The sequence below is a fragment of the Hemicordylus capensis genome, chromosome 3, assembly GCF_027244095.1.
Source record: "Hemicordylus capensis ecotype Gifberg chromosome 3, rHemCap1.1.pri, whole genome shotgun sequence".
Taxonomy (NCBI): domain Eukaryota; kingdom Metazoa; phylum Chordata; class Lepidosauria; order Squamata; family Cordylidae; genus Hemicordylus; species Hemicordylus capensis.
The window spans coordinates 194,803,015-194,828,616 of NC_069659.1; the positions used below are offsets into that span (position 1 = coordinate 194,803,015).

The 25,602-nt window shown below is 46.6% G+C and overlaps 1 protein-coding gene across 7 annotated transcripts in view; it reads left to right on the forward strand.

Moving 5' to 3' along the window:
* Positions 1-25,602, forward strand: part of LOC128349904 (uncharacterized) — an 81,162-nt gene that overhangs the window by 42,451 nt on the left and 13,109 nt on the right. For 6 of the 7 annotated variants that reach the window (XM_053307196.1, XM_053307197.1, XM_053307194.1 and 3 more), the window contains exons 3-5: positions 19,641-19,802; positions 23,487-23,673; positions 24,457-24,605. In XM_053307196.1, coding sequence (XP_053163171.1) covers positions 19,641-19,802; positions 23,487-23,673; positions 24,457-24,605 — 498 coding nt within the window. The remainder of the gene's footprint in view (positions 1-19,640; positions 19,803-23,486; positions 23,674-24,456; positions 24,606-25,602) is intronic. The other variant, XM_053307195.1, reaches the window with a different exon arrangement.

Consider the following 25,602-nt stretch of genomic DNA (forward strand, 5'->3'; position numbering starts at 1 on the left):
AAAGTGAGATAAGTCAAGCCTTAATTTGTTATAATTGTGATGATCATGGCATACAGCTCATGAAAACCCCAAATCCCCAAAGTATACCCCAAAGTATAAGCATGCATATGTATTCAGTACTTGGTTTGGGCCCCTTTTGCAGCAATTACTGCCTCAATGCGGCGTGGCATGGATGCTATCAGCGTGTGGCACTGATGAGGTGTTATGGAAGACCAGGATGCTTCATTAGTGGCCTTCAGCTCTTCTGCATTGTTTGGTCTCATGTCTCTCATCCTTCTCTTGGCAATGCCCCATAGATTCTCTATGGGGTCAGGTCAGGTGAGTTTGCTGGCCAATCAAGCTCAGTACACTGTATACTTTTCGGAGGTCCAATATTGTTCTATTCTACAATCCTTGTCTTCTTGGTTCCATGTAATATTCTAATTTTCTGGGATTGTGGATTTGGGGTTTTCATGAGCTGTACGCCATGATCATCACAATTATAACAAATTAAGGCTTGACTTATCTCGCTTTGCATGTAATGCGTCTGTCTCATATATCAGTTTCACCTTTTAATTTGCATTACTGAAATTAATGGACTTTTGCACGATATTCTAATTTTCCGAGTTTCACCTGTATGATCAGCCTATAGATCATTTATGAGGTCCTATGAGGTAGCAGTGAGGGATGTGAAAAAAGAGTTTTTTGGGGCTGCCATTGCATCCACAAGCTCATGGCCAGCCAAAGTATTGCCATCATTGGATGCCTCAGAGCCAGCTAACTACTGCCGGGTATCGAATTTGCCTTTTTTAAGGTAAAGTGATAGAGCAAGCAGTTGATAGATGCAGATATTCTTGATCCATTCCAGTCTGGGTTTCGGCCTGGGCATGGGGTAGAAATGGTTCTTGTTGCCCTGGCTGATGATCTCCGTCGCCAACTTGATAGGGGAGGGTCGGCGCTGCTGTTGCTGTTAGATCTCACAGCAGCATTTGACACTGTGGACGATGATATTCTGGTCCACCGTGTAGCTGATGCTGGGATTTGAGGCGTGGCCTTGTTGTGGCTGCGTTCCTTCCTACAAGACTGGGGATATAGGGTGGCAATGGGCGATGAGAGGTCTTCATGTGGTGTCTCCCAGGGGGCTATTCTCTCACCCTTGCTGTCCAATATCTATATGCAGCCGCTAGCAAAGCTGGTGAGGAGTTTTGGGCTAGGGTGCGACCAATATACGGATGACACCCAGCTTTATCTGCTGATGGATGGCAGGGCTGAGGACACCATAGCCCAGCTGACCAGGTGTTTGGAGGCGGTTGCAGACTGGCTGAAGCAAAGTTGTCTATGGCTTAATCCAGATAAGACTGAAGTTCTGTGGCTGGGCCCAAAGAGGTCAGGGGAGAGTTTTCAGTTACTGACCTTGATAGTGCTTGTTTGATACCTCAGTCTACTGTGAAGAGCCTGGACGTGATTCTTGATGCCTCTTTGAATATGGAGGCTCAGATCATGGAGGTCGCTCGAAAGGCCTTCTTTCAGTTACACCAAATATGGTGGCTGGCCCCCTATCTGTCCCCTCCGGACTTGGCCACTGTGATCCATGTGACAGTCACTTCCAGGTTAGATTATTGCAACTCGCTTTAAGTGGGGCTGCCACTGCACTTGGAGATTGAAACTGGTGCAGAATGCAGCGGCCAGGGTCCTCACTAAGGCGCCTTAGCAAGCACATGTGACACCTTTGCTCGTTCAGTTGCACTGGTTGCCGGTTGAGTACCGGGTTAAGTTTAAGCTATTAACCTTAACGTTTAAAGCCCTACACGGTATGGGCCCTCCATACCTCCAAGACCGCCTGGTTCAATATGTCCCTCGCTGGGTCCCGAGATCAGCCACAAGTAATTCCTTGGTAATCCCAGGCCCTAGGGATATTAAATTGCAATCAACGAGAGCCAGAGCCTTCTCAGTGGTGGCCCCGACTCTATGGAATGGTCTCCCGGATAATATCAGAGCTCTCCATGATCTGTTGGCCTTTTGTAAGGCATGTAAGTCTGAAATGTTCCGCTGGGTGTTCGGTCGCTGAGATAGCTGGTTGTAAAGTGCTCTTTTAATCCATGGTTATTATGTCATGTGGAATGAGTATTGTATGGGGTTATGGTTTATGAGGCTATGTAAGATATATTTTTATGAAATTGTGTTGACTATTATTGCTTGTAAGCTGCCATGAGTCCTATGGGAGTAGGGCAACATATAAATCTAACTAACTAACTAACTAATATAAGTTGAATAAAGAAGGAGAAAGTATACAGCCTTATCTTACTCCTTTGCCGATCTGGAACCAGTCTGTTTCACCATGTTACATCTGGACTGTGGCTTCCTGTCCTGTGCATAGGTTTCTTGTGAGGTGTTCTGGGACACCCATTTTCCTAAGGATATTCCGCAACTTGACATGGTCAACACAATCAAAGACTTTTCTGTAGTCAATAAAGCATGTGTTGACTTCATTTTGGAATACTTTGGCTTTCTCAATTATCCAGCGTGCATCAGCAATGATGTCTCTTGTTCCTTGACCTTTTCTGAAACTAGCTTTAACATCTGGCATTTCCCTTTCCATATAGGGCTCTAATCTGCGTTGGATAATCCTAAGCATTATTTTGCTAGCATGTGAAATTAAGGATATTGTGCCATGGTTTGTGCAATTTGTTAAGTTTCCTTTCTTTGGTATGGGTATGTAGACCCATACCAATCTCTTCCAATCTGTTGGCCACTGTGTCATTCTCCAAATTTGCTGGCATTGTTTGGTTAGAGCCTTGACTGATTCTTCTTCTGTTGCCTGCCATATTTCTGTAGCTATTCCATCAATTCCTGTAGCCTTCCAACTTGGTAACGACCAGAGTGCTGATCTAAGTTCATCTTCCCATATTAGAGGTTCTTGCAAGTAGGGAATATCTTCTAGAGCATCTTAGATGTTGATGTCCCTGCTGTACAGATTTTCAGTATACTCCTTCCATCTCTGTTTGATCTTCTCTGAATCAGTTACCTTTGGCATCCCTTAACATACCAATTTGAGATTGGAACCTCCTTCTGAGTTCAGAGATCTTTTGGAAAACTTTCCTTGTTTTTCTGTGTCTATTTCCATCCTCAAGGTCTTTACAGATGTCATTGTAGTACTGCTCCTTATCTCTAATAGCTTTCTGAAATTCCCTAAGTGTAATGGTGCAGCAGGGAAGTAGGAAGCCTAGGAAGCAAGAGGTTGCCGGTTCGAATTCCTGCTGGTATGTTTCCCAGACTATGGGAAACACCTATATTGGGCAGCAGCAATATAGGAAAATGATGAAAGGCATCATCTCATACTGTGCAGGAGGAGGCAATGGTAAACCCCTCCTGTATTCTACCAAAGAAAACCACATGGCTCTGTGGTTACCAGGAGTTGACACTGACTTGATGGCACAACTTTATTCAGTATACAGAGAGAAGTGCCTAGAAGAATGCATTTCTTTAAGTAACTAGGAAGGCTGCTTGTTTGATTACACAAGAGAAACACTCTGTTCTCAACATCAATTCCATTGAACCTCAGGTATGTAGAAAATGAAATTACACAGTGTGACTCATTATAGAGAATACTGCAACAGTAATAAAGAAATGGATATGATTTCATCTTGAGCAATGGTAAGTAAATAAGCAGGGTTGCCTGTTTTTTCCGAGTGGAGAGAAGTTCTTTTCTGTTCATTTGACAGTAGTTTTGGCAATGATCCTTTGGGGTACGTAGCCAGAGGGCAAGGCAGGGGAAAAGCAAGGTGAGATTAATTTAGAAGAGCCTACAAAGAATGTGTCTGTACAACAGCTATCTATGGACAACAGATATAATTATAGCTAATACTATAGTACTAAAGTAAAGTTGTACTTTGGAGTCAGTGTTAACTCCTGGCGACCACAGAGCCATGTGATTTTCTTTGGTAGAATACAGGAGGGATTTACCATTGCCATCTCTCACACAGTATGAGATGATGCCAGTTGGAAGCCTACTCTCTACATAAGAGGTGAAGGCCCGAGAGCATAGCAGACAGAGCATAGCGGACAGGGATAGCAAACAGGACACTGGAGTTTTGCAGGAGTTTATCGGGAAGTATGCGGGGGATCCTGGAACAAGCCCCTATGATCACAAGGAGCCCAGTGGAGAAGAGAATGTAAATACAAATCCCTCCCTCATATTCTTGAGAAAGGCTGTTTAGAGAGTTAAGTAGCTAACCATTACAGCTGAGACCTATCTTTCTAATAAACTATCTCTAAATACTGTAAACAGCCAACAAAACCAGTATGAAGATAGAAAGTCAGCAGGGGAGGGAGCACTTCCCAGTGTATTGCACAGAGTGCCACATTTATGACACTTTGCCCCATGGGCAGAAGTCATGGGTGTGTGCTCGGTGCAAGGAGCTCCTGGCTCTCAGGGAACAAGTTCGTTCCATTGAGACAAAGGTGGTGGATCTGGAGAAGCTCAGAGAGTCAGAGAGGCATGCAGACAAGACCTTCGGGGATGTGGTAGAGGCATCACACTCCAGGACTGACAGCTCTTCTGCTGTCAGGGAGAACAAAGGTCTCAGGCAAGGAGGACATCAGTCTGAGGAAGAGGGAAATGCTCCTTTATAAGGGACCCCTTCAGTGGAAGATGAGCCCATATCCTCTCGCACGGGGGATACTCCTCCGGGGGGTGGGGGCCTTCTTGTAGTGGGTGATTCAATCATTTGAGGTATAGAGAGATGGGTTTGTGACCCACGTGTTGAGCGCCCGGTGACTTGCTTGCCTGGTGCGAAGGTTGTGGACATCACACAGCCTCTAGACCAGTGATTCTCAAACTTGGGTCCTCAGGTGTTATTGGACTTCAACTCCCATAATCCCCACCTGAAGGCCACTGGGGCTGGGGATTATGGGAATTGAAGTCCAATAACACCTGAGGACCCAAGTTTGAGAATCCCTGCTCTAGACCGACTCTTTGGCAGTCCTGGGGAGGAGACAGCTGTCGTGGTGCACGTTGGCACCAACGATGTGGGGAAATGCAGTCAGGAGGTCCTGGAAGCCAAATTTAGGCTGATAGGCAGCATTTTGAAGTCCAGGACCCCCAAGGTGGCATTCTCAGAAATGCTACCTGTTCTACGCGCAGGTACAGTGAGACAGGCAGAGCTGAGGGGTTTCAATGCATGGATGAGACGTTGGTGCCAGGAGAAGGGGTTTAGATTTGTTAGGCATTGGGATACATTTTCGGGAAAGCAAGGCTAGTACAAAGGGACGGGCTGCACTTGAACTAAGATGGAACCAGACTGCTGGCACTTAAAATCAAAAAGGTTGCAGAGCAGCTTTTAAAATGACGCCTGGGGAATAGCCAACGGGAGCTGGCAGTATCCGGTTCAGCAAGCGCCATCCTTTAAAGTGCGAGGGTACAAAGAATTCAGATAAAACAGAAGGGGACAAAGCAGAACCACATAAAGAGCAGACAGAAGGCTGTGCCGGCTGGTCCAAGAGTCAAAAGAAAGATAGCATACACCAAGTGAGAGATTCAGCGTAGTGGTGCTTATATGCCAGTGCCAGAAGCCTCTGAGCCAAGATGGGTGAGCTGGAGTGCTTGGTTACTAATGCAGAAATAGATATAGTGGGCATAACAGTAACATGGTGGAACAGTGAGAACCAGTGGGACACTGTTATCCCTAGATATATACTCTATAGAAAGGATAGGGAGGGGCGCATTGGAGGTGGAGTAGCACTGTATGTTAAAGAAGGCATAGAATCTAACAAGCTAGAAAACCTAGGTGGACTGGAGTTCTCCACAGAAACCCTGTGGGTGGCAATACAAGGCCTGAAAGGAAATGTGCTACTGGGGACGCGCTGTTGCCCTCCGGATCAAAACGCTGATAGTGACTGGGAGTTGCTGGAGGAGATCAGGGAGGCGTCATGGAGAGGCAGGGCTGTAATTATGGGTGATTTCAACTACCCACACATAGACTGGGTAAAATCACAGTCAGGTAATGGCAGAGAGGTCAAATGTCTAGATACGGATGACTGTGCCCTAGAACAGTTGAATGACTGTGCCCTAGAACAGCTGGTCTTGGAACCAACCAGAGAGAAGGTGACCTTGGACTTAATCCTGCGTGATACCCAGGACCTGGTGCATGATGTCAGTATCGACCCTTTAGGGAACAGTGACCATAGTGCCATCAAATTCAGCATACACGTGGGGAGAGAATCACCAAGGAAGTCTCACAGACATTTTGAATTTCAGAAGAGGAAACTTCTTCAAAATGAGGTGTATGGTGAAAAGAAAGCTGAAAGGGAAAATCAGAAGAGTCACCTCGCTCCAGAATGCATGGAGTTTACTCAAAATCACAATACTAGAAACCCAGTTAGAGTGTATACCCAAAAGGAGGAAAGGTACCACTAAGTCCAGGAGGATGCCAACATGGCTAACAGGTACCATCAAGGAAGCCATAAAAGGGAAGAAGACATCCTTCCGAAATTGGAAGGCCTGTCCAAATGAGGAGAACAGAAAGGAACACAAACTTTTGCAAAAGAAATGCAAGGCGACAATAAGGGAGGCGAAGAGAGAGTTTGAGGAACATTTAGCTAAAAGTATCAAGGGGAATAAGAAAAACTTCTTTAAGTTTAAGGTGAAAGGAGCTCCTGGCTCTCAGGGAACAAGTTCGTTCCATTGAGACAAAGGTGGTGCATCTTTAAATACATCAGAGGCAGGAAACCTGTCAGGGAGGCGGTTGGACGGTTAGACAATGAGGCGGGTCTCACGGAAGGGGCTGGGGAGTTTGGGGGCTGCGTGGCCCCCAGAAGCTCCAGTATGCCCTGCGCGGCTACTCACAATCCCAAAAAAATTAAGGGGCGGGCTACTTGAGTGGGTTACCCACTCAGGAACCACTGAGCCCGCAGTGGAGTCTGGTGGTTTCCATACTGGGACAAAATCGTAGGGATGTGCACGGAACCACGAAGGCGTGGTCCGGCGCTGGGGGGAGTGTGTCTTTAAGGGGGAGGTAGTACTTCCCCCCCCGCCGCCGCTCTTCCTGCTCCCCCTCTGGCGCTGGACTTTCCAAAAACGTTCTTGGGGCGGCAGAGTTCCTCCCTGCCGCCCCTGCCCCCGTCATTGTCTTCAAAGAGTTAACAAGTAGAAAAAGCTGGCGCCACGCATGCGCCCTTTGCGGCGCCCGCCCATTGCTGCCGGCGGCGTGCATGCCGCATACATCACAATGACGTAGCTAGCTAGCTTGATTTTGTCCCATTGTGTGAATAGCCTCACTGAGTGAGTGAAAGGGATGATTAAGGAGGATATGGAGGTTGCAGAGAAGCGAAATGAGTTCTTTGTGTCCGTCTTCACGGCAGAGGATACTGAGCACTTACCTGTTCGTGAACCAGGCTTTTTGGGCATGGAGGCTAAAGAACTGAGTCAGATAGAATTGACAAGAGATGATGTTCTAAACTGTCTGGAAAAATGGAAAACTAGCACATCGCCCGGGCCGGATGGCATCCATCCAAGAGTCCTCAAAGAACTCAAATGTGAAATTGCTGACCAGGCTCTGTACCGGAGGACTGGGAAGTAGCCAATGTCACACCGATTTTCAAAAAGGGATCCAGGGGCGATCCGGGAAATTACAGGCCGGTTAATTTAACATCCGTTCCAGGCAAATTGATGGAAAGCATCCTCAAAGATAAAGTTGTAAAGCACATAGAAGAACAGGCCCTGCTGGGAGAGAACCAGCATGGCTTCTGCAAGGGTAAATCTTGCCTCACAAAACTTTTGGAGTGTCAACAAGTGTGTGGATCCAGTTGATCCAGTTGACATAGTATCCCTGGACTTCCAAAAAGCTTTCGACAAAGTTCCTCATCAAGGACCCCTGAGGAAACTTAGCAGTCATGGGATAAGGGGACAAGCACATGTGTGGATTGCTAACTGCTTGAAAGACAGGAAACAGAGGGTAGGTATAAATGGAGAGTTTTCACAATGGAGGGAAGTAAGAAGTGGGGTCCCCCAAGGATCTATACTGGGACTGGTGCTTTTTAATTTATTCATAAATGATCTAGAACCAGGGGTAAGCAGTGAGGTGGCCAGATTTGCAGATGATACCAAACACTTCCGGGTAGCAAAATCCAAAACTGATTGTTAGGAGCTCCAAAAGGATCTCTCCAAACTGGGAGAGTAGACGACAAAGTGGCAAATGCGGTTCAGTGTTAGCAAGTGTAATGTGATGCACATTGGGATGAAAAACTCCAAGTATATGCTGATAGGATCTGAGCTGTCAGTGACTGACCAGGAGAGGTCAATGGGGTCATGGTAGACAGCTCATTGAAAGTGCCCTGGAGGGCAGAGAGTCCACTCAACATGTGGCAACTGTGAAAAAGGCCAATTCCATGCTAGGGATCATTAGGAAGGGGACTGAAAATAAAACGCTAATATTATAATGCTCTTATACAAAACTATGGTGCAGCCACACCTGGAGTACTGCATATAATTCTGATTACTACATCTAAAAACGGACATTGTAGAACTGGAAAAGGTACAGAAGAGGGCAACCAAGGTGATCAGGGGCCTAGAGCACTTTTCTTATAAGACAAGGCTACAACAACTGGGGCTATTTAGTTTAGAAAAAAGATGACTGCAGGGAGTCATGATAGAGGTCTATAAAATCATGCACGTCATGGAGAAAGTAGATTGAGAGAAATTCTTTTCCCTCTCACATAACACTAGAACCAGGGGTCATCCCATGAAATTGATTGCCAGGAAATCCAGGACCGACAAACGGAAGTACTTTTTCACACAATGCATAATCAACTTGTGGAATTCTCTGACAGCCAACAACCTGGATGGCTTTAAGAGGGGTTTGGATAACTTCGTGGAGGAGAGTTCTATCATTGGCTACTAGCTGGAGGCTATAGGCCAGCCTCAAAGGCAGGATGCCTCTGAGTACCAGTTGCAGGGGAGTAACAGCAGGAGAGAGGGCATGCCCTCATCTCCTGCTTGGGGCTTCCAGCGGCATCTGGTGGGCCAGTGTACGAAACAGGATGCTGGACTAGATGGGCCTTGGGCCTGAACCAGCAGGGCTTTTCTTATGTCTTTCAGCATCGTCTTATAGTGCTGTTGCCCGATATAGGCGTTTCCAAACATACCAGTGGGGATTCGAACCAGCAACCTCTTGCTCCCTAGACCAGTTACTTCCCCACTGTGCCATTAGGTGGTACTAATATTAGTCACTATTAATTACGCAACATCCATCCCTGATGTAATTGCTACTCTTTTTTCAATGCTGTTTTGGGAACTTCACTTACTTATCCCTTTCTTGGTAAAGAGCATCTGCCGTCATCACTGCTGCTTTACTGGAGTGTCTGTAAACTGTGACTGCTTGAAAAACTGTATCCCTTTCCCTGTAGAAGTGTTGTCGCTGCTGCCCATTATGGTTGCTAAGGAAGCTTATCTACCCATCCTATTTCCCTGCAAAAGCTTCCATCACCACTGCTGTTGCTCTATGGAAGCCTGTTTTCACCCTGCTCCCAAACCAGAGTGTCTGTACCAGTACGAGAGTGAGGCAGCAAAAAGGACAGTAACAGAGGAGAGGAGAGCTGGTCTTGTGGTAGCAAGCATGACTTGTCCCCATAGCTAAGCAGGGTCTGCCCTGGTTGCATCTGAATGGGAGACTTGATGTGTGAGCACTGCAAGATATTCCCCTCAGGGGATGAAGCCGCTCTGGGAAGAGCAGAAGGTTTCAAGTTCTCTCCCTGGCTTCTCCAAGATAGGGCTTAGAGAGATTCCTGCCTGCAACCTTGGAGAAGCCGCTGCCAGTCTGTGAAGACAACACTGAGCTAGATAGACCAATGGTCTGACTCAGTATATGGCAGGTTCCTATGTTCCTATGACTGGATGGGGAGGGGGATACATAGCTCTTCCTAAATTATTAATAGTGGGATGAGGAACAGTAGAGAAATGAAGAAGCCATGGAGAAGGGCAGGATTGCACACTATCACAAATTCTACCTCCAAACCCTGGAGCACTATGTTAGCACTATGTTCGTTTATGTCTGAAAGATTTGTGCTACCATTATGATGGACCAAAAATTTGTTACAAAGAAGCATTTTTCCCCAAGCAGAATAACACCAGGGGGAAATTGGAAATGCAGTGGTTTTGGATAAGTGTAGTCTGGATTCTCAGAATTACACGTAGTGCCAGTACCAGAGGAAAAAAGCTAGTGTGGAAGCACCACTTGTGAAGAAGTGGAGTGCTGGCGGAGTAGAGTCTTCAGCAATGGGGAGTGGGGTGGAGTGGGGAGCATGGATAGTTATTTTAGGTACTGGAACAGGGGTGTTACAAGCATCTCAGAGTGGCACAATTTTTGCACTTGTGCAGCAGTACTCTAGCACAACTGCACAAGTATTATATTCCACCTCATGTGTAATGTTGCGCAGTATGTCAGCTAGAGAGAATGTCAGTATGCCAGTGTGCACAGAGAGCTCATCAATGGGCCAAAATGGCCCGACCGGTCATTTGGGTGGCAGACGGGCTCAGGGGAGGAGCTCTTACTGCTGCCTCCCCTGCTTTGGTCCACACCCCATCGGGCGCCACCTATCTCCAGATCCTGGCACACAGCAGTGGTTGAACAAAGTTTTTAAAAAGATTTAACTTGCCCCCAGCCCCCCTCCTGTGGGCAGCAGTGGGGCTCTGGATGCTCCGGTGGGGTGGGCACAGGCCAGTAGTGGGGCTCTGGGGAGGCTCATCAGAACATTTGCAGCTCCCCCCGGAGACAGAAGGCCATGGAAGGCTTCAGTACCAATAAATTTCGTACTGAATATCACTAGGGGTTTTATATTAAATGTTGGCCATAGAACATACACTGAACATTTGAGGGTTTGGTTTTGCAAATCTGCCTGTCTTCTGGAGCACAGATGCCTGAAATATATATATTTATTTATACTAGAGCGAAACATCCCAATGCCACAAGTTCCACCCAGTGGTGTACAAGGAAATTGACCATGTGGCTTCGCCTGTAATATCATAACTTGACTGACGAAGAATTTTTAAATCCACATTTAGAACAGAACAGCATCTAAATAGTAGAAAAGATTTTATAAAGGACAAGTTAACTTCGTGCCCCAATGTTTTGTTTTAAATCCAGATATTGTTTCGCTTTGGAATCCATGAAGAGCTCTTTGAAATAATGGAAAGACAGGAAAGAGCTCAAGGTTGGCACTTCCGATCCACATCCAAACGCTGGTGGGAATGGAGAGTGACCTGGGGTTCCTGCTTTTGTACCGGAAGCCAAACATTCTGGCGTGAGATAAACTTCAGAATCCGGGCTGTATGCAGCTTGACAAAGACAGCCAATGAGGGCGGGGGGGGGGAGGGCTTTGCTAGATGCATTTGGCTCCAGGATGTTTGACTCATGGCACTTACAGGAAAAGCTAAGGGTATTTTCACTCACGAACAAGTTATACATTATACTGCAGACTCTGTAACTCCAGCTGCTTTTATCCCCCTTCACTGTTCCATGCACCTCACACAAGCCTTATTCACATACCTGCCAAGATGTCCCTATTTTCCCATTCAGGTGAATGGGAAAATAGGGACATCTTGGCAGGTATGTATTCAGGAACTCTGCAAGCATAAAAGCAACTTGGTTAGTATGCATGCATTTTGGAGGAAAATAGGCCAAATTAGCACCCTCAGAAGGGGCTACCATCCTTGCAAGTTTCATTCAGTTCTGCCAAGAAATGAGAGAGTGGTATTTTAGTTATCCTCCCATTATAGCTTACAGACACAGCTTTATCTCTGGAGCAAAGTGATCCTCCAAATTGGACTGAAGTGAATAGCAATAGACCACTCCGCTCTCTGAATCTCCAAAATGTGTTTTGAAGTGAATGTTGATTCTGTGTGCTACCCTAGCAAATAGCCAGTTTGGGGAGGGGGTTGGTGAGAACATAGCAGGAGCGCAAAGGGTTAAAGCCCCTCTCCATTCTTGCTGTGTAAAGATTAAAATTCAAAACAAAACAAATAATAAAACAATTGGTGTACAACTAAAATTTTTAAAAAGTTTGTTAATGTGGTATCAGATATGAGCTGATAAGACAGATGAGGCTCTTTTCTGACTTTTAGCTTCCCCTCTTTGGCAGATTTATATGCAAGCAATCTCATATTAGCTTCCTCAGAAAATGTCATTGTTTGTACAACTCCCACGTTTATGTATTTACCCCAGCAGAAGTTGCTTCAATAAAACCTGTGTTCATGCAACCAACTGGTGTGCTGTACATGTGAGGACAAAGGAATGGGATTGTGGCAGCAGGGTCTGTCCCCATTGGCCTTCTGCTGAAGAGGCTATCTACATGCAAGATATATCTGCATTACTGAGAATACCAATATGCATACACAACTTGTCCCCATGTAGAGTAACTGTAAAAGAGCCAATGAATGCATGTAGAGTGGGAGTAGTGCCTGCCATTGTGATCCTGCTCCCTCACCCTCTACATATTCAGTGAACCTAGTTGGTTACATGAATAGGGCTTTTATTTATTTATTTGACATATTTTTATACTGCCCAAAACTCATGTCTCCAGGCGGTTACAAACAAAACAAACAAAACAAACAAAACGTTATAATAAATAACAAAAATTAAAACATCAGTTAAAACAAAGTAAAGGATACAGCAAAAGTTAACACTACAACAATTCAAACCTTAAAACATTTTAAACAATGTTAAAACTATTAAAACAATATTTAGTTAAAAGCCTGGGTGAATAGATTTAAAGACTCTTTAATGACTTTTGAAAAGTTGTCAGAGATGGGAAGGCTCTTATTTCAGCAGGGAGCACATTCCAAAGCTTTCAGGCAGCAGCAGAGAAGGCCCATCCCCGAGTAGCCACCAAACAAGCCGGTGGCAACTGCAGACGGATCTCTCCTGATGATCTCAATGGGCGGTGGGGTTCATAACGAAGAAGACATTCGCTTAAATACCCAGGGCACAAGCTGTTTAGGGCTTTATAGGTTATAACCAGCACCTTGTATTTTGCCCGGAAATGTATCGGCAGCTAGTGTAGCTCTTTCAATACGAGGGTAACATGGTCTCTCTGAGATGACCCAACCTGGCTGCCACATTCTGTACCAATTGTAGTTTCTGGACTACACACAAAAGCAGCCCCACATAGAGCACATAGCAGTAATCCAGTCTGGAGGTTACCAGCATATGTACCGCTGTTCTGAGGTCATTTATCTCAGGAAATGGACGCAGCTGGTGTATCAGCCCAAGCTGATAGAAGGCATTTCTGGCCACTGCCTCAACCTGGGACACCAGGGAGAGTTTTGTGTCCAGAAGCACCCCCAGACTGCGTACCTGTTCCTTCCGGGGAAGTGTGATCCCATCCAGAACAGGCAGATCCAGGGGCAGAGCCACCACTGGGCTAACGAGTTCAAAGAACCCGGGCCACCGACCAATCAGGGGCCGTGAGACACGGCCCCGACACGGCCCCCGCGTCTGACGTCAGATGCGGGAAGGCTAGTTTAGCTCCTCCTGGGCTGCGTAGCAACCACAACACCAGCCTAACTAGCTCCTGAAGGGGCCGCACAGCCCCTTCAGGAGTTAAAAGGCTGGTGCTGCTTTTGCAATGCAGCCCAGGAGCAGCTCTTCCCTGCCTTTTGCAAGGAAGAGCCGCTCCTGCAGTGGGCGGAGCTGCAGCTCCTCCTCTTCCTCAGGCGTGGATTAACTTAATCATTTGGGAGGATCGCAGCCTTCCACCCTGCAGATCTCTCATCTTGCAGAGGGCTCCTGGGATTGTGTTTGTTTTTCTTTTAATTAATTATTGCTCGCAACTGGGACTCTTTTAAACAAAAGGGATAAAGGACAACACACAGCTTAATTTTGTGCGCTTGGGAATCAAAGCTTGGAAACTGAGGGGACGAAAAGGAGAGGAAGGAGAAGAAAAGATCCGAGAAGAAAGAGGTTATTTCTTTGCTTGCTGCTTATCCTGTGAGTTGTCTCTCCCCAGTGCTGCCAAATACATCCCCCTGCCTCCCCAGAAGCATCCCAGGTAAATCCTTCCCTCTGTGCCATAATTCCTGGCATCAGCCTCCCTTCCTGGACCAAAGCTTGACTTCTTTTTCTGCCCCCTTTCTCTTAATGAAGCGGCTTGTTTTCTGAATGGTTTCACTGCTCTTTCCTTTCACCCTCAGGAAACAAGCCCCGATGAGCTGCGTGCTTCTTTTGTTATTATTGAGATGCACGCAGAGCTTCAGATTGTGGGCTGCACTGTGAAAGAATGGCCCCTTCGGCAGTTACAGGGGAACTCTCCATCCCCGGCCTCAAGGTTCCATTCAGCCAGACCATGCCCCCGTGTCCGATGTCAGACATGGCATGGCTAGCCCCAGCGTCTGACGTCAGGCATGGGGGCAGAGTCAGTGAGGCTGCCGCGGCGGCCGCACACAGGCCACCGGCGGTCTCGCTCCACCACTGGGCAGATCAAAATACATCTCCCGAGTTTCAACCCCGCACAATGAGTACCTCCGTCTTATATGAATTCAGTCTGTTTGTTATCCCTCATCCAGCCCATTACTGCCTCCAGGCAGGCATTCAGGGAGGTTATGCCCTCTCCCGATGATGTTGACATGGAGAAATAGATTTGGGTGTCATCAGCATACTGATAGCACCCTGCACCAAATATCTCTCCCAGCGGTTTCATGTAGATGTTAAACAACATCAGAGACAATAATAGAGCCCTGAGGGACACCATACAAAAGTTCAGATTTTGAAGAACAGTCTCCAAGGGATACCATCTGGAACCTGCTCGAGTGTTAGGAGCAGAACCACTGCAAAGCAGTGCCTCCAACTCCCAACCCCCTCAGACGCTCCAGAAGGAAACTATGATGGATAGTATTGAAAGCTGCCGAGAGGTCCAAAAGGACCAACAGGATTACACTTCCTCTGTCAATTCCCAATTGGAGATCATCCATCAGGCTGACCAAGGACGTCTCCACCCCATAGCCCACCTGAAAGCCAATTAGAAATGGGTCTAGATAATCAGTTTCCTCCAAGACCATCTGGAGCTGGGAGGCCACCACCCTCTCAATTACCTTGCCAAGCCATGGAAGGTTGGAGACAGGCCTGTAGTTGCTCAACTCTGAGGGATCCAAAGTAGGCTTCTTCAGAAGTGGTCCAATAATTGCCTCCTTAAGACAAGGAGGCATCCTGCCCTCCCTCAAAGAAGCATTTATAATCTCTACCAGGCCTTCCACAACACCCGCCTCCCCCCCCCGCCAGATAGTATAAGCCATGTCGGGCAAGGGTGAAGAGAAGAGGTGGTTGGTCACACCGTTCCAATCAGCTCGTCCACATCCTCAGGAGTCACAAACTGGAACTGATCCAACTTAACCACACAAGAGGAGTCACTGGACACCTCCACCTCAGACACTGAAGCAATTGTGGAGTCTAAGTCAGCCCAAATAAGAGAGATTTTCCCCACAAAGAATTCATTAAACACATCACAGTGGATAATTGATGGTTCCAGATTCTGATTCAAGGGTGGAGGGGCACATACTAACCCTCTCACAACCCTGAACAACTCCACTGGACATGAACTTGCACATGCAATACAGGCAGAAAAGAATCGCTTCTTTGCCGCACATATAGCCTGAGCATAGATCTTCAAATGCGCTCTATTTTGCAGTCTGTCAGACTTGAGTGGATTCTTTCTCTACTTGTGCTCCAGTCGTCTACCTTACCACTTCAACCACCATAGTTCTTCTGTATATCAAGGGGCCAGTTTAGAAGCAGGTCAGAGAGGACACTTAGGAGCAATCATGTCTACTGCCCCAGTGAGTTTGCTGTTCCAGTTCTCCACCAGGGCATCAACGGAATCGCCAACAGAGCCAACGCTAAATCCCTCTAAGGCTTCTTGAAACCTTATTGGATCCAATAACCTTCTCGGGCAGACCATCCTAATAGGCCCTTCAGCCCTGCGAAGGTGGGAAGTGATTGTGAGTACAACCTTAACCAGATAGTGGTTAAGGTAGGAAATCTCAGGAGTCCCCACCCACAGAACACCATCCTGATCAGTGTAAAAGACCAAATCAAGTGTGTGACCAGCAATGTGTGTCGGTCCCGAGACCACTTAGGATAGGCCTATAGTTGTCATGGCCACAATGAACTCCTGAGCCGCCCGGGACAAATTGGTCCCGAAATGAACATTGAAGTCCCCCACCACTACAAACCTGGGGGACTCCAACACCAAGCCTGAGACCAAGTCCACCAGCTTGGTTAGGGACTCTATTGAGCAGCGGGATGAACGGTACACCAACAGAAGTCCCAGTCTATCCCTGATCCCCAAACTTAAGTACACACATTCGATACGATTTTCTGCCCTTGTGGCGCTGGCCTCTTGGAAACTGTCACCCATGTATTGCTATATTACTCTTTCTATCAGGATGCTAGAGAAGAACTTATTTCCCCTCTGTTACTCAAATTTCCCAGAAGGTGTGAGCTCTTTTATACATATTACTGTCTCGCGGATTCAAGTCCTGGGATTACAACAATTGTAGCTAAATTTTTTTACATTGCCATCAGGTTAAGGTCCCTATTAAGTGCTTAATTGCGAGAGCTGTTTATTGTTTTTAAGTAATTTATTATGAGTGATTGTTACACACATTAGATAGAGTCTGACACTTCAACAGGGATCTTGGTAAGGGAGATGTTATTCTTATAGATCACAGCCACTCCACCTGCCTGCCCATGTCCCCTCACCCGCTCCTCAACAGAGTACCCTGGAGGGAGAAGCTGGGACCAGATTGGGCCACCAGCCTTCCCCAACCAGGTCTCTGTAATACATACCAGATTGGTTTTGGACCGACCTGGCATTACAGAGGAGCAAGGTGAGGTTCCAAGGGTGGTCGGCACTGCTCCCCAAGGTCAAAGAGCTGGCAGGACAGCTGGAAGGGGAAACAGCTATTAGATTTCCAATTCCCCTTCCTCTATAATGGCCCGCTGGCCTGCCAATGTTACTTCTTCTGTTCCCCAGTACCACTGGAATTGCCACCCCATAATCAATGGATGCACCCCCTGTCTCCCCATCTCCAGGTAAGCCCAGACATATTATAAAAAATCTCACCCATGACTAATTAAAACAGAAGCCACACCATTAGCTACTCACCCACATGGAAGTTCCTGGGCCAGGAAACCTGGCCCTCACCCTTGCTGTCCCCTGAAGTGGCTCTGCCAAAGGGCGACCCTGCCAGTGGTGGGTCTGCTGCCCCTGGCAGCACTCTAAATAGCCCTGAGCAGCAAGCTCTAGGCAGATGGGATCCAGGAAACTGCCAAGTCACCCCCTGGGCCCCAGTCCTGCAAAGCCTCACCACAGGTTTTACTGGCCCAGGTTCCATTGAGGTAAAAGTATGTACAACTTTCAATTTATAGACAACAACAAGAGGTGTGCATGCACCATTTTTTGTTGTTTGGTCTGAATTTGAACTGCACCATGGGTTCGCAAACTGGTTTGTGCGAACCGACCGTCTGGACTGGTTGGTTTGATGAACCAACTCGAACTGGTTCAAAGTGCTTCGCCCATCAATCAGCAAGGGGAAAACAAGACAAAATTAAGACAACAGCCTTCCAAAATGGTGCCCAGGGCTACCCACCATAGACGCTTAAGCTAGTTTGAGAGGAAAGCTGGTCTTGTGGTAGCAAGCATAACCTGTCACCTTAGCTAAGCAGGGTCTGTCCTGATTGCATATGAATGGGAGACTAGAAGTGTGAGCACTGTAAGATATTCCCCTCAGGGGATGGAGCCACTCTGGGAAGAGCAGAAGGTTTCGTTCCCTCCCTGGTCACTTAATGGCTCAGCAGGGAAATGCTTAACCATCAAGCAAGAGGATGCTGGTTCGAATCCCTGCTGGTACACCTATAATTGGGCAGCAGCGATATAGGAAGATGCTGAAAGGCATCATCTCATACTGCACAGGAGATGGCAATGGTAAACCCCTCCTGTATTCTACCAAATAGGGGTGAGTCCGAACCGGTCCGGTGGCCATTCTAAGGAATGGCCGAACTGCCGGACCGGTTCGGCCCTGGCTGGTCCGGGTCCGGGTGGGGGGTATAACTTTAAGGGCGGGAGGGCTTTCTTACCCCTCCCGCCTCTTCGCCCCCTCCAGCGCCCGTATTTAACTGAATAACGGGGCGCTGGAAACCAGCCGCCCCCGCCGCCGCCGCTGCCGCCCCCCCGAGCAGATTTACATACAAAAGTACCCATAGTAGCCCACCCGCCAGCCAGCCCTCCCTCCCTCCCAGCTGCCCGCCCGCCCGCCCGAGTCCTTACCCAAAGCTTCAGGAGGAAACGAGAGGAGCTACCGAACAGAGCTCCTCTCGTTAGGAAGGTCTCCAGCAGACTGAAGGCGCTTTGTGTGCGCGTGCATGCGCGCGCCGCAAAGGACACCGATCGCCGGAGGCCCGGTCTATCCGCCGGGAAAAGGCCGGGTAGACCGCAAAGCGCCTTCAGTCTGCTGGAGGCCTTCCTAACGAGAGGAGCTCTGTTCGGTAGCTCCTCTCGTTTCCTCCTGAAGCTTTGGGTAAGGACTCGGGCGGGCGGGTGGGCAGCTGGGAGGGAGGGAGGGCTGGCTGGCGGGCGGGCTACTATGGGTACTTTTGTATGTAAATCTGCTTGGGGGGGCAGCGGGGGCGGCTGGTTTCCAGCGCCCCGTTATTCGGTTAAATACGGGCGCTGGAGGGGGTGAAGAGGCGGGAGGGGTAAGAAAGCCCTCCCGCCCTAAAAGAAAGGGCCCCCCTTTGGTGCCAGTCCGAACTGGTCCGGACCGTGCACATCTCTACTACCAAAGACAACCACAAGGCTCTGTGGTTGCCAGGAGTTGACCCCGACTCAACAGCACACTTTACCTTGGCTTCTCCAAGATAGGGCTGAGAGAAATTCCTGCACACAACCTTGGAGAAGCCGCTGCCAGTCTGTGAAGATAATACTGAACTAGATAGACCAGTGGTCTGACTCAGTAAATGGCAGCTTCCTATGTTCCTAGTTCACTTTGAACCAAGTTCAGTTTGGGTTGATCTCAAACCAGCCCCCTTTCCTGAAGGGTGGTCCTGTTTGTGGTGGACTGGTTCATGACCTAACCATTCTGTACATCCCTAATGACATGTTCCAAGGAAGTCTGAATGAGAATGTTTCCATAATATCTATTAATATTGGAGAAAGATTGATTCCTTTTCTGTATATTAAATTAACAGTACACATCAGCATACCTATTTTTAGTCCTTGAAGTATGATATCCAAAACAAAGAATGGTGGCAAACTGTATGGTGCTCAATTCACCTCTCTTCCCACAAGATGGTTTCTGGCTCTTTTTAAAATCATCCCCTATTTCTTCAGCTGCAACAAGTCCTGGTGTAATTTTAATGCCAACACTCTTGGCCTGTGTGGACAACGTTTTCTTTTTATATTGACTTGACTGTATCAACTGAAGCAGAAACACTATCTTTAAATGGGGTAGTTCCCACTGTTAACTAGGCACAATTGGGCTGGTTTGAGCTGATTGCTTAAGAAGTGACTTAAGGTGGCCAGTAAAAGCACAGCAGGTAAGTTGCTGCTGTTGTTAGGAACAGTGTTTTCTCATTTCATAGATATTCTTGGATTTCTCCCTCCCCTCCTCATTGTAGGTGAATCAAGGGAATGCCAAGGCCTTTGGCTCAGGCCTCGGCTATCTGGAGCACATCTGTCAACTTATTGAAAAAATTGGGCAACTACAAGATCACAACTTGAGATTACAGAAACAAGTGGGCAACTTGCAGAAGGAGCAGAAAACAATCCAACTAAAAGAAGTAAGAAAAGATCTCTTACAACTTCACCTTGACTATGTTACTTGCATCTCCCCCGTTATGCCACTTTTTCTGCCCTGCCTCTCATTAATTGGACTAGGATGTTATATCTAAATTCTTCTGTTCAACAATCAGAAAACTGCCAGGCACTTGTTATTTCTATTATTTAAATCAGGGATCTTCAACATTGGGCCCCCAGATGCTCTTGGACTTCAACTCCCATAATCCCCAACCAAAGGCCACTGGGCCTGGGGATTATGGGAGTTGAAGTCCAAGAACATCTGGGGGCCCAATGTTGAGGATCCCTGAAAATGATTTTAAAAGTGCTTTTACTTTAACTGTTTTTATCATGGCAGCTGAAACTTTTCATACATTTATAAATATTTAGTTGAAGCAATATGTCTGAGGAGCTAATATTTGTAAATCTATTTCTTATATTAAAAAAATAGTTTAAAAAATTATAACATGATGATCCTGGTGAGTTTGATTTATCTGCCTGGGATGAGACAAGAACAGACAATGGGGTGGTTCAGATGATTAAAAGGCTCTCTGGTAACTGTTAAACCCTAGAGTTGGGTGGTGCACGTGCTGAATTTCTGGTAGAATTTCTTAGGAAAAATGGGTGGAATCAGATTGGGCATGTGAATCTTAGATCTGAACTCCAGCTGTCAATCCTGGGTAGGTTTCAGGTTAGCACCATCTATGCCAACCAGATATTGCTGACTTCCCTGAGGTCACATGACCAGAAATGGGGAAAATGTTTGTGCTGTGCAAATCTGGCATTTAACTTTACTGGAGATCATTTTCATTGTGTGAATCATCATATTAAAGAACTAGTTTGTAAGCACCTCGAAGATACTTCATGGGGATACTGTAGGGAACAGTGAGGTATTGCATCAAAACTACCAAGACTCCTGTGACAACTTTAGGAGGCTCTCCACATGAGCAGTGTGGAGAGCCAGGTGGGATTTGGTGGGGAGAGCGGGCCTGGCCCGCTTTCCCCACAGACGATCATACAGCCCTTCTTGGGTGTCCAGATAGGCCACCCACACAATAACTGGCTCTGTTATGGAGCTGGTAGGGGCTGCAGGGACCAGGGGCCACCTGGCCCCCGGAATTCCCAGAATGCCCCACTTGAGTGCGTGGAGCATTCTGGGAAGATCCCTGAAGCTGGGAGGCTTGCTGCAGCCTCATGGTCAGAGGTCTCCTCACAAGTCGCTGCAGCACGGAGCCATGCCGCAGCAACTCATGATCACGGAAACAGGGTTAGCGGAGTGTTCGCTCCACTAACCTTATTTTAGAGGAGGGGTACTTAGGCGGGCTAGCCACCAAGCTCGCCCGTGAGCCCGTTGTTTCCCACGACTGCTGGAAAGAGGGCTGGACTCCCTTAGCCTGCTTTCCAGCGGTCATGAGAATAGCCTCAAAGACTAATATGCATTGTGGCTTAAGCTTTTGTGGGCCAGAGCCCATTTCAGAAGCATGAAATGGTAGCCTCTGTTGGATAGACATATTTGTCATCCACACACACATTCATACAGAGATGCTGAGGAGAAATCTTGTAAACAGTGAGATCCCTGGGGGCATGAGTGCACTGCTCACCTTCTTTCCGAGAGTATGTCTCCCTTAAATGTGTCTTGGTTCCAGAAGAACATAATACAGTCAAAACTGTCCTTTCTCTCTACTGGATGGAGTTATATCCAGGTCAGTCAACCTCTTTAAAGGTATTTAAGGATAATGAAGCATTTTCAGTACTGCTTTTGACACATCTTGAAGCAACCTCAATTGTTGAAAATGTTCTTGGGAATAGATTTTCCATCCAGTAAACTAACTATTAGAGGACCCTAATTGCTGCAGTTCTGTAGAAAATTGGCCTCAGCTAAGGGATGAGTGTCTGCAGTTTTAGCAGATACAAGAACATTATGCAGCATGGTCTGTTCTGAGAATTGCGGTAATGTTATATTTCAGTTAAGCATCCTATTTCAATTGTTGCTCTTTCCTGTTTTACAGTAATTGAAGAGGAAATGCAGTCCATGGTAACGGGTTGGAAGGAATACTGCTGTGATAATCTCACAGTCTACCAGTCCTCCCAATAGTTCAATCTATACAAGCAAAATGATGTGGAAGGAGAGATGGTCGGTCAATCAATCATCTTTATTATGGTCCAAGACCAGCATAAGGAGAGATTAAAGCTCTTCTCGTGATCAGTGAGCTTCTGGTAGGTCTGTGGGGGGAGTGGGTTTAGCCTGCTCTCCCCGCAGACAATCATGACTGCAGCCCTGGGTGGCAGGATTGGCTGCCCACACAACTACCGGCTCCGTCACGGAGCCGGTGGGGGCTGCGGGGATCGGGAGCCATGTGGCCCCCTGAAGTCCCAGGATGCCCTGTGCGAGCATGTGGGCATTCTTGGGGGGACCCCCTAGACCGGGAGGCTGGCTGGCTGCTGACCGGGAGGCTGAAGCCTCCCGGTCAGGGGTCTACTCGTGTGTTGCTGCGCACCGTGGCAGCACACGGGCAAAAAAATGAGGTTAAAGGAGCGCTCGCTCTGTTAACCTCATTTAAGGGGAGGGGGAATTAGGCGGGCTAGCTGCCTTGGAACCACTGGGCTCACCAGTGAGCCCGGTGGTTCCCACAATCAGTAGAAAGTGGGCTAGGCTCCCTTAGCCCGCTTTCTACTGATTGTGAGAATAGCTTCAGTGTCTATGGGAGGAAAGCTGGTCTTGTGGCAGCAAGCATAAATTGTCCCTTTTGCTAAGCAGGGTTCACCATGGTTGCATATGAATGGGAGTCTACATGTGTGAACACTGAAAAATATTCCCCTTAGGGGATGGAGCCACTCTGGGAAGAGCAGAAGGTTCCAAGTTCTCTCCCTGGCATCTCCAAGACAGGGCTGAGAGATTCCTGCCTGCAACCTTGTAAAAGCCGCTGCCAATCTGCATAGACAATACTGAGCTAGACGGGCCAATGGTCTGACTTGGTATATGACAGCTTCCTATGTTCCTATGTGACTCTCTCACAATCACAGAGCAGTGTCAGAGCTAAGAAAAGAATGTTATCTGCCGGATTTTCTCTTAATTAGTCACATATTGTCATCTTCCTTTTATTTATTTTTTAAATGCAGCTGCTGACTGAATAGAAGTTGTGCACTTGACTTATGGCTGAGTAACCGGTTTCCTGCCATCCCTTCTGCCTTCTATTGTTTCTGTTTTTTAATTCTCTGTGTCTGTCCTTCAAACCTTTTCTTCCTGTCATGAGCTGCAAAAACTGCTCATCCACTGATTTTATTGGTGCTTCCCACACAGAGCCTAGTGCTGGACACCACCACTCATAGGCTTTTAGATGGATTATATTGCCTTTGATACTTACAGTCCTTTGTTCTGCGGAACATATAGCCGTCTGTTGGGTAAATACAGAAATTAGAGCTGCAGTTTGAACAAAGAAATCATAATCAATGGATTTGTACAAAGTTCCGTGTTCAAGACTGTTGGTTCTGTCTCCTAGATTCCTCGATGGTGTTTGGAATCCTCTCTCTCACACACTTATTTTGGCCTCAGAAGTCTTGAGGATAAAGCCAGTCATCTCTCTCTTGGAATGCTGGCAATTTGTCCATGATAACTTGTGGCGCCAGTTCCTTACTCTGACCAGTTGCAAATTAAACACAGGCATATCTCTTTCTTTCTTCTTATGTAGGAGTATTTTCTACAGCATTGCTCCTGCGGTGCTGCCAGCATTCTGTTCAGCTCGTACCAGGAGATGAAGAGACTTTTTGCCGGGAAGAGCAGACCACACAGCCTGTTGGTTCAGAATGGAAACATGTCTGACCTCTCAATCATTCCAGAAATGGGAAGAAGCAGTGGAAAATCAAGTGATTACAGAGGTATGTTTCTGACCATTTGGCCAGTGGTCTTAATTTAAGACACACACTTACTATAAAATAGGTCTTTAAGCAACCATGTCCAAACACACAAATGACATTGCCTCTACGCATGTGTGAAGGGAAATAGTTTTTCAGTTTTTAAAATATGTTCAAAAATGGACTTATAGGTGCAGGGACCATAACCCAACAGATGTAAGCATATTTAAGCCAATCAGTGGATTTAAGCATGCTTAATTCTGTTGCATAATGGCCAGTGTTTATAAGAGGAACAGTCCCTTTCTTCTTTGATATTTCTTTTTAAAGGAGAGTCTGCTTCTGAGCCTGTGCAAAGTGCTCACGTGTTGTTGTTGTTTTAAAAAGAACATACTTCATAGAAAGTAGTCTAATGGACACTAACCCACAATCCTATAGCATAGAATGTTTGGCAATTCTGCAGACTTCCCATATTTTGAATTTCTTTACAAGATGGTGCCTGTCCTGTGATGAGGGAATAGCTCACATGTTCTGAGAAGGAAGAATGTAGGAGTCCTGCACAAGGCATAGACTGCATCTGCTGGGTCAGTTACTTTCACTCTGTTCTGAGGATCACAAACATCCCAAGTGGCAATCCCTAGTCCAGCTTATGTGCAAGCTACATTTTCTCCCTTAATCTTTGAATCAAAAAGTAATGAGGAAAGAATGTGCCGGGGACTCTATTTCTAACCTCAAAACTTTTGTGATGCTAGTATGCATAAAGATACAGTAGTCTACTTAACAACAGTAAACCAAAGCTTCTGATTGCAGAAGATGTTCACATGGATTCAGAAAATAACCAGCTGATAATGGGATCAAAGTTTTCAAATGGAAGGAAGAATGGAGAGAATGAATGCAGGGAAGACTGTAACGGGATTGATGGCCAAGCTTTTCTGCCAAAGGAGCTAGCCATGAAAAGGGTGAGTGCCAGGACAAATACGCAGTATCAGTATATAATATTATTTCATTCATTCATTCATTCATTCGATTTCTATACCACCCTTCCAAAAATGGCTCAGGGCATTTTACACAGAGAAATAATAAATAAATAAGATGGATCCCTGTCCCCAAAGGGCTCACATTCTAAAAGAAACACAAGACGGACACCAGCAACAGTCACTGGAGGTACTGTGCTGGGGGTGGATAGGCCAGTTGCTCTCCCCCTGCTAAATAAAGAGAATCACCACGCTAAAAGGAACCTCTTTGCCAAGTCCATAATATGGACTAGAACACATGTCATCAGATGCCAATTGACTCTAATACATGAAAGGTTATGCCACAATGTCTTTAAGGTGCACCATGGTTACTTATTGTGCTGACTGTAACAGACTCCCACAGCTACCTCTCCACAATTTGGAAGGATACACATACTTAGATCTGTATATGCAGATGGGAGCTGAAATTGAAATGGTACTGGCAGTTCAAAAGCAGGTGGCTGGCAAAGGGAGAGGAAGTGTTCAGAGATAGGATGATACAAAGCAAAAGTTCATCTGTACTTTTCAGGATGAGGCCCTGGCCCATGAAGATGAACTCACTGTAGAGATTTCAAACTTTCCAGCCTAAAGATCTAGACACAACTCATGACACTCCAGTCTTAAACAGACATTGTTTGACTGTAATATTTGTAATATCAAGTGCCTGTGCAGAAAGAGTCTGTCAAAAAGAATTTACAGAGGAACCAGGCATTGAGGAGAGGCCATGGTTAGAGGTCTTGGTTACTAGAATGCAGCTGGGGCACAAAAATATTAGGATTCAAGAGAATGAAGGGATTGGAATTCTACACAGAACCCCCACATTCTTTGACAGTGGTGAATTTCAGATTTTATGTACATTTGCCCTAATGAAAACTCTCTCTCTATATCTATATCTATATATTCTTTTCACAATTGTGGCATTTTTGGTTTTGCATAATCTGGA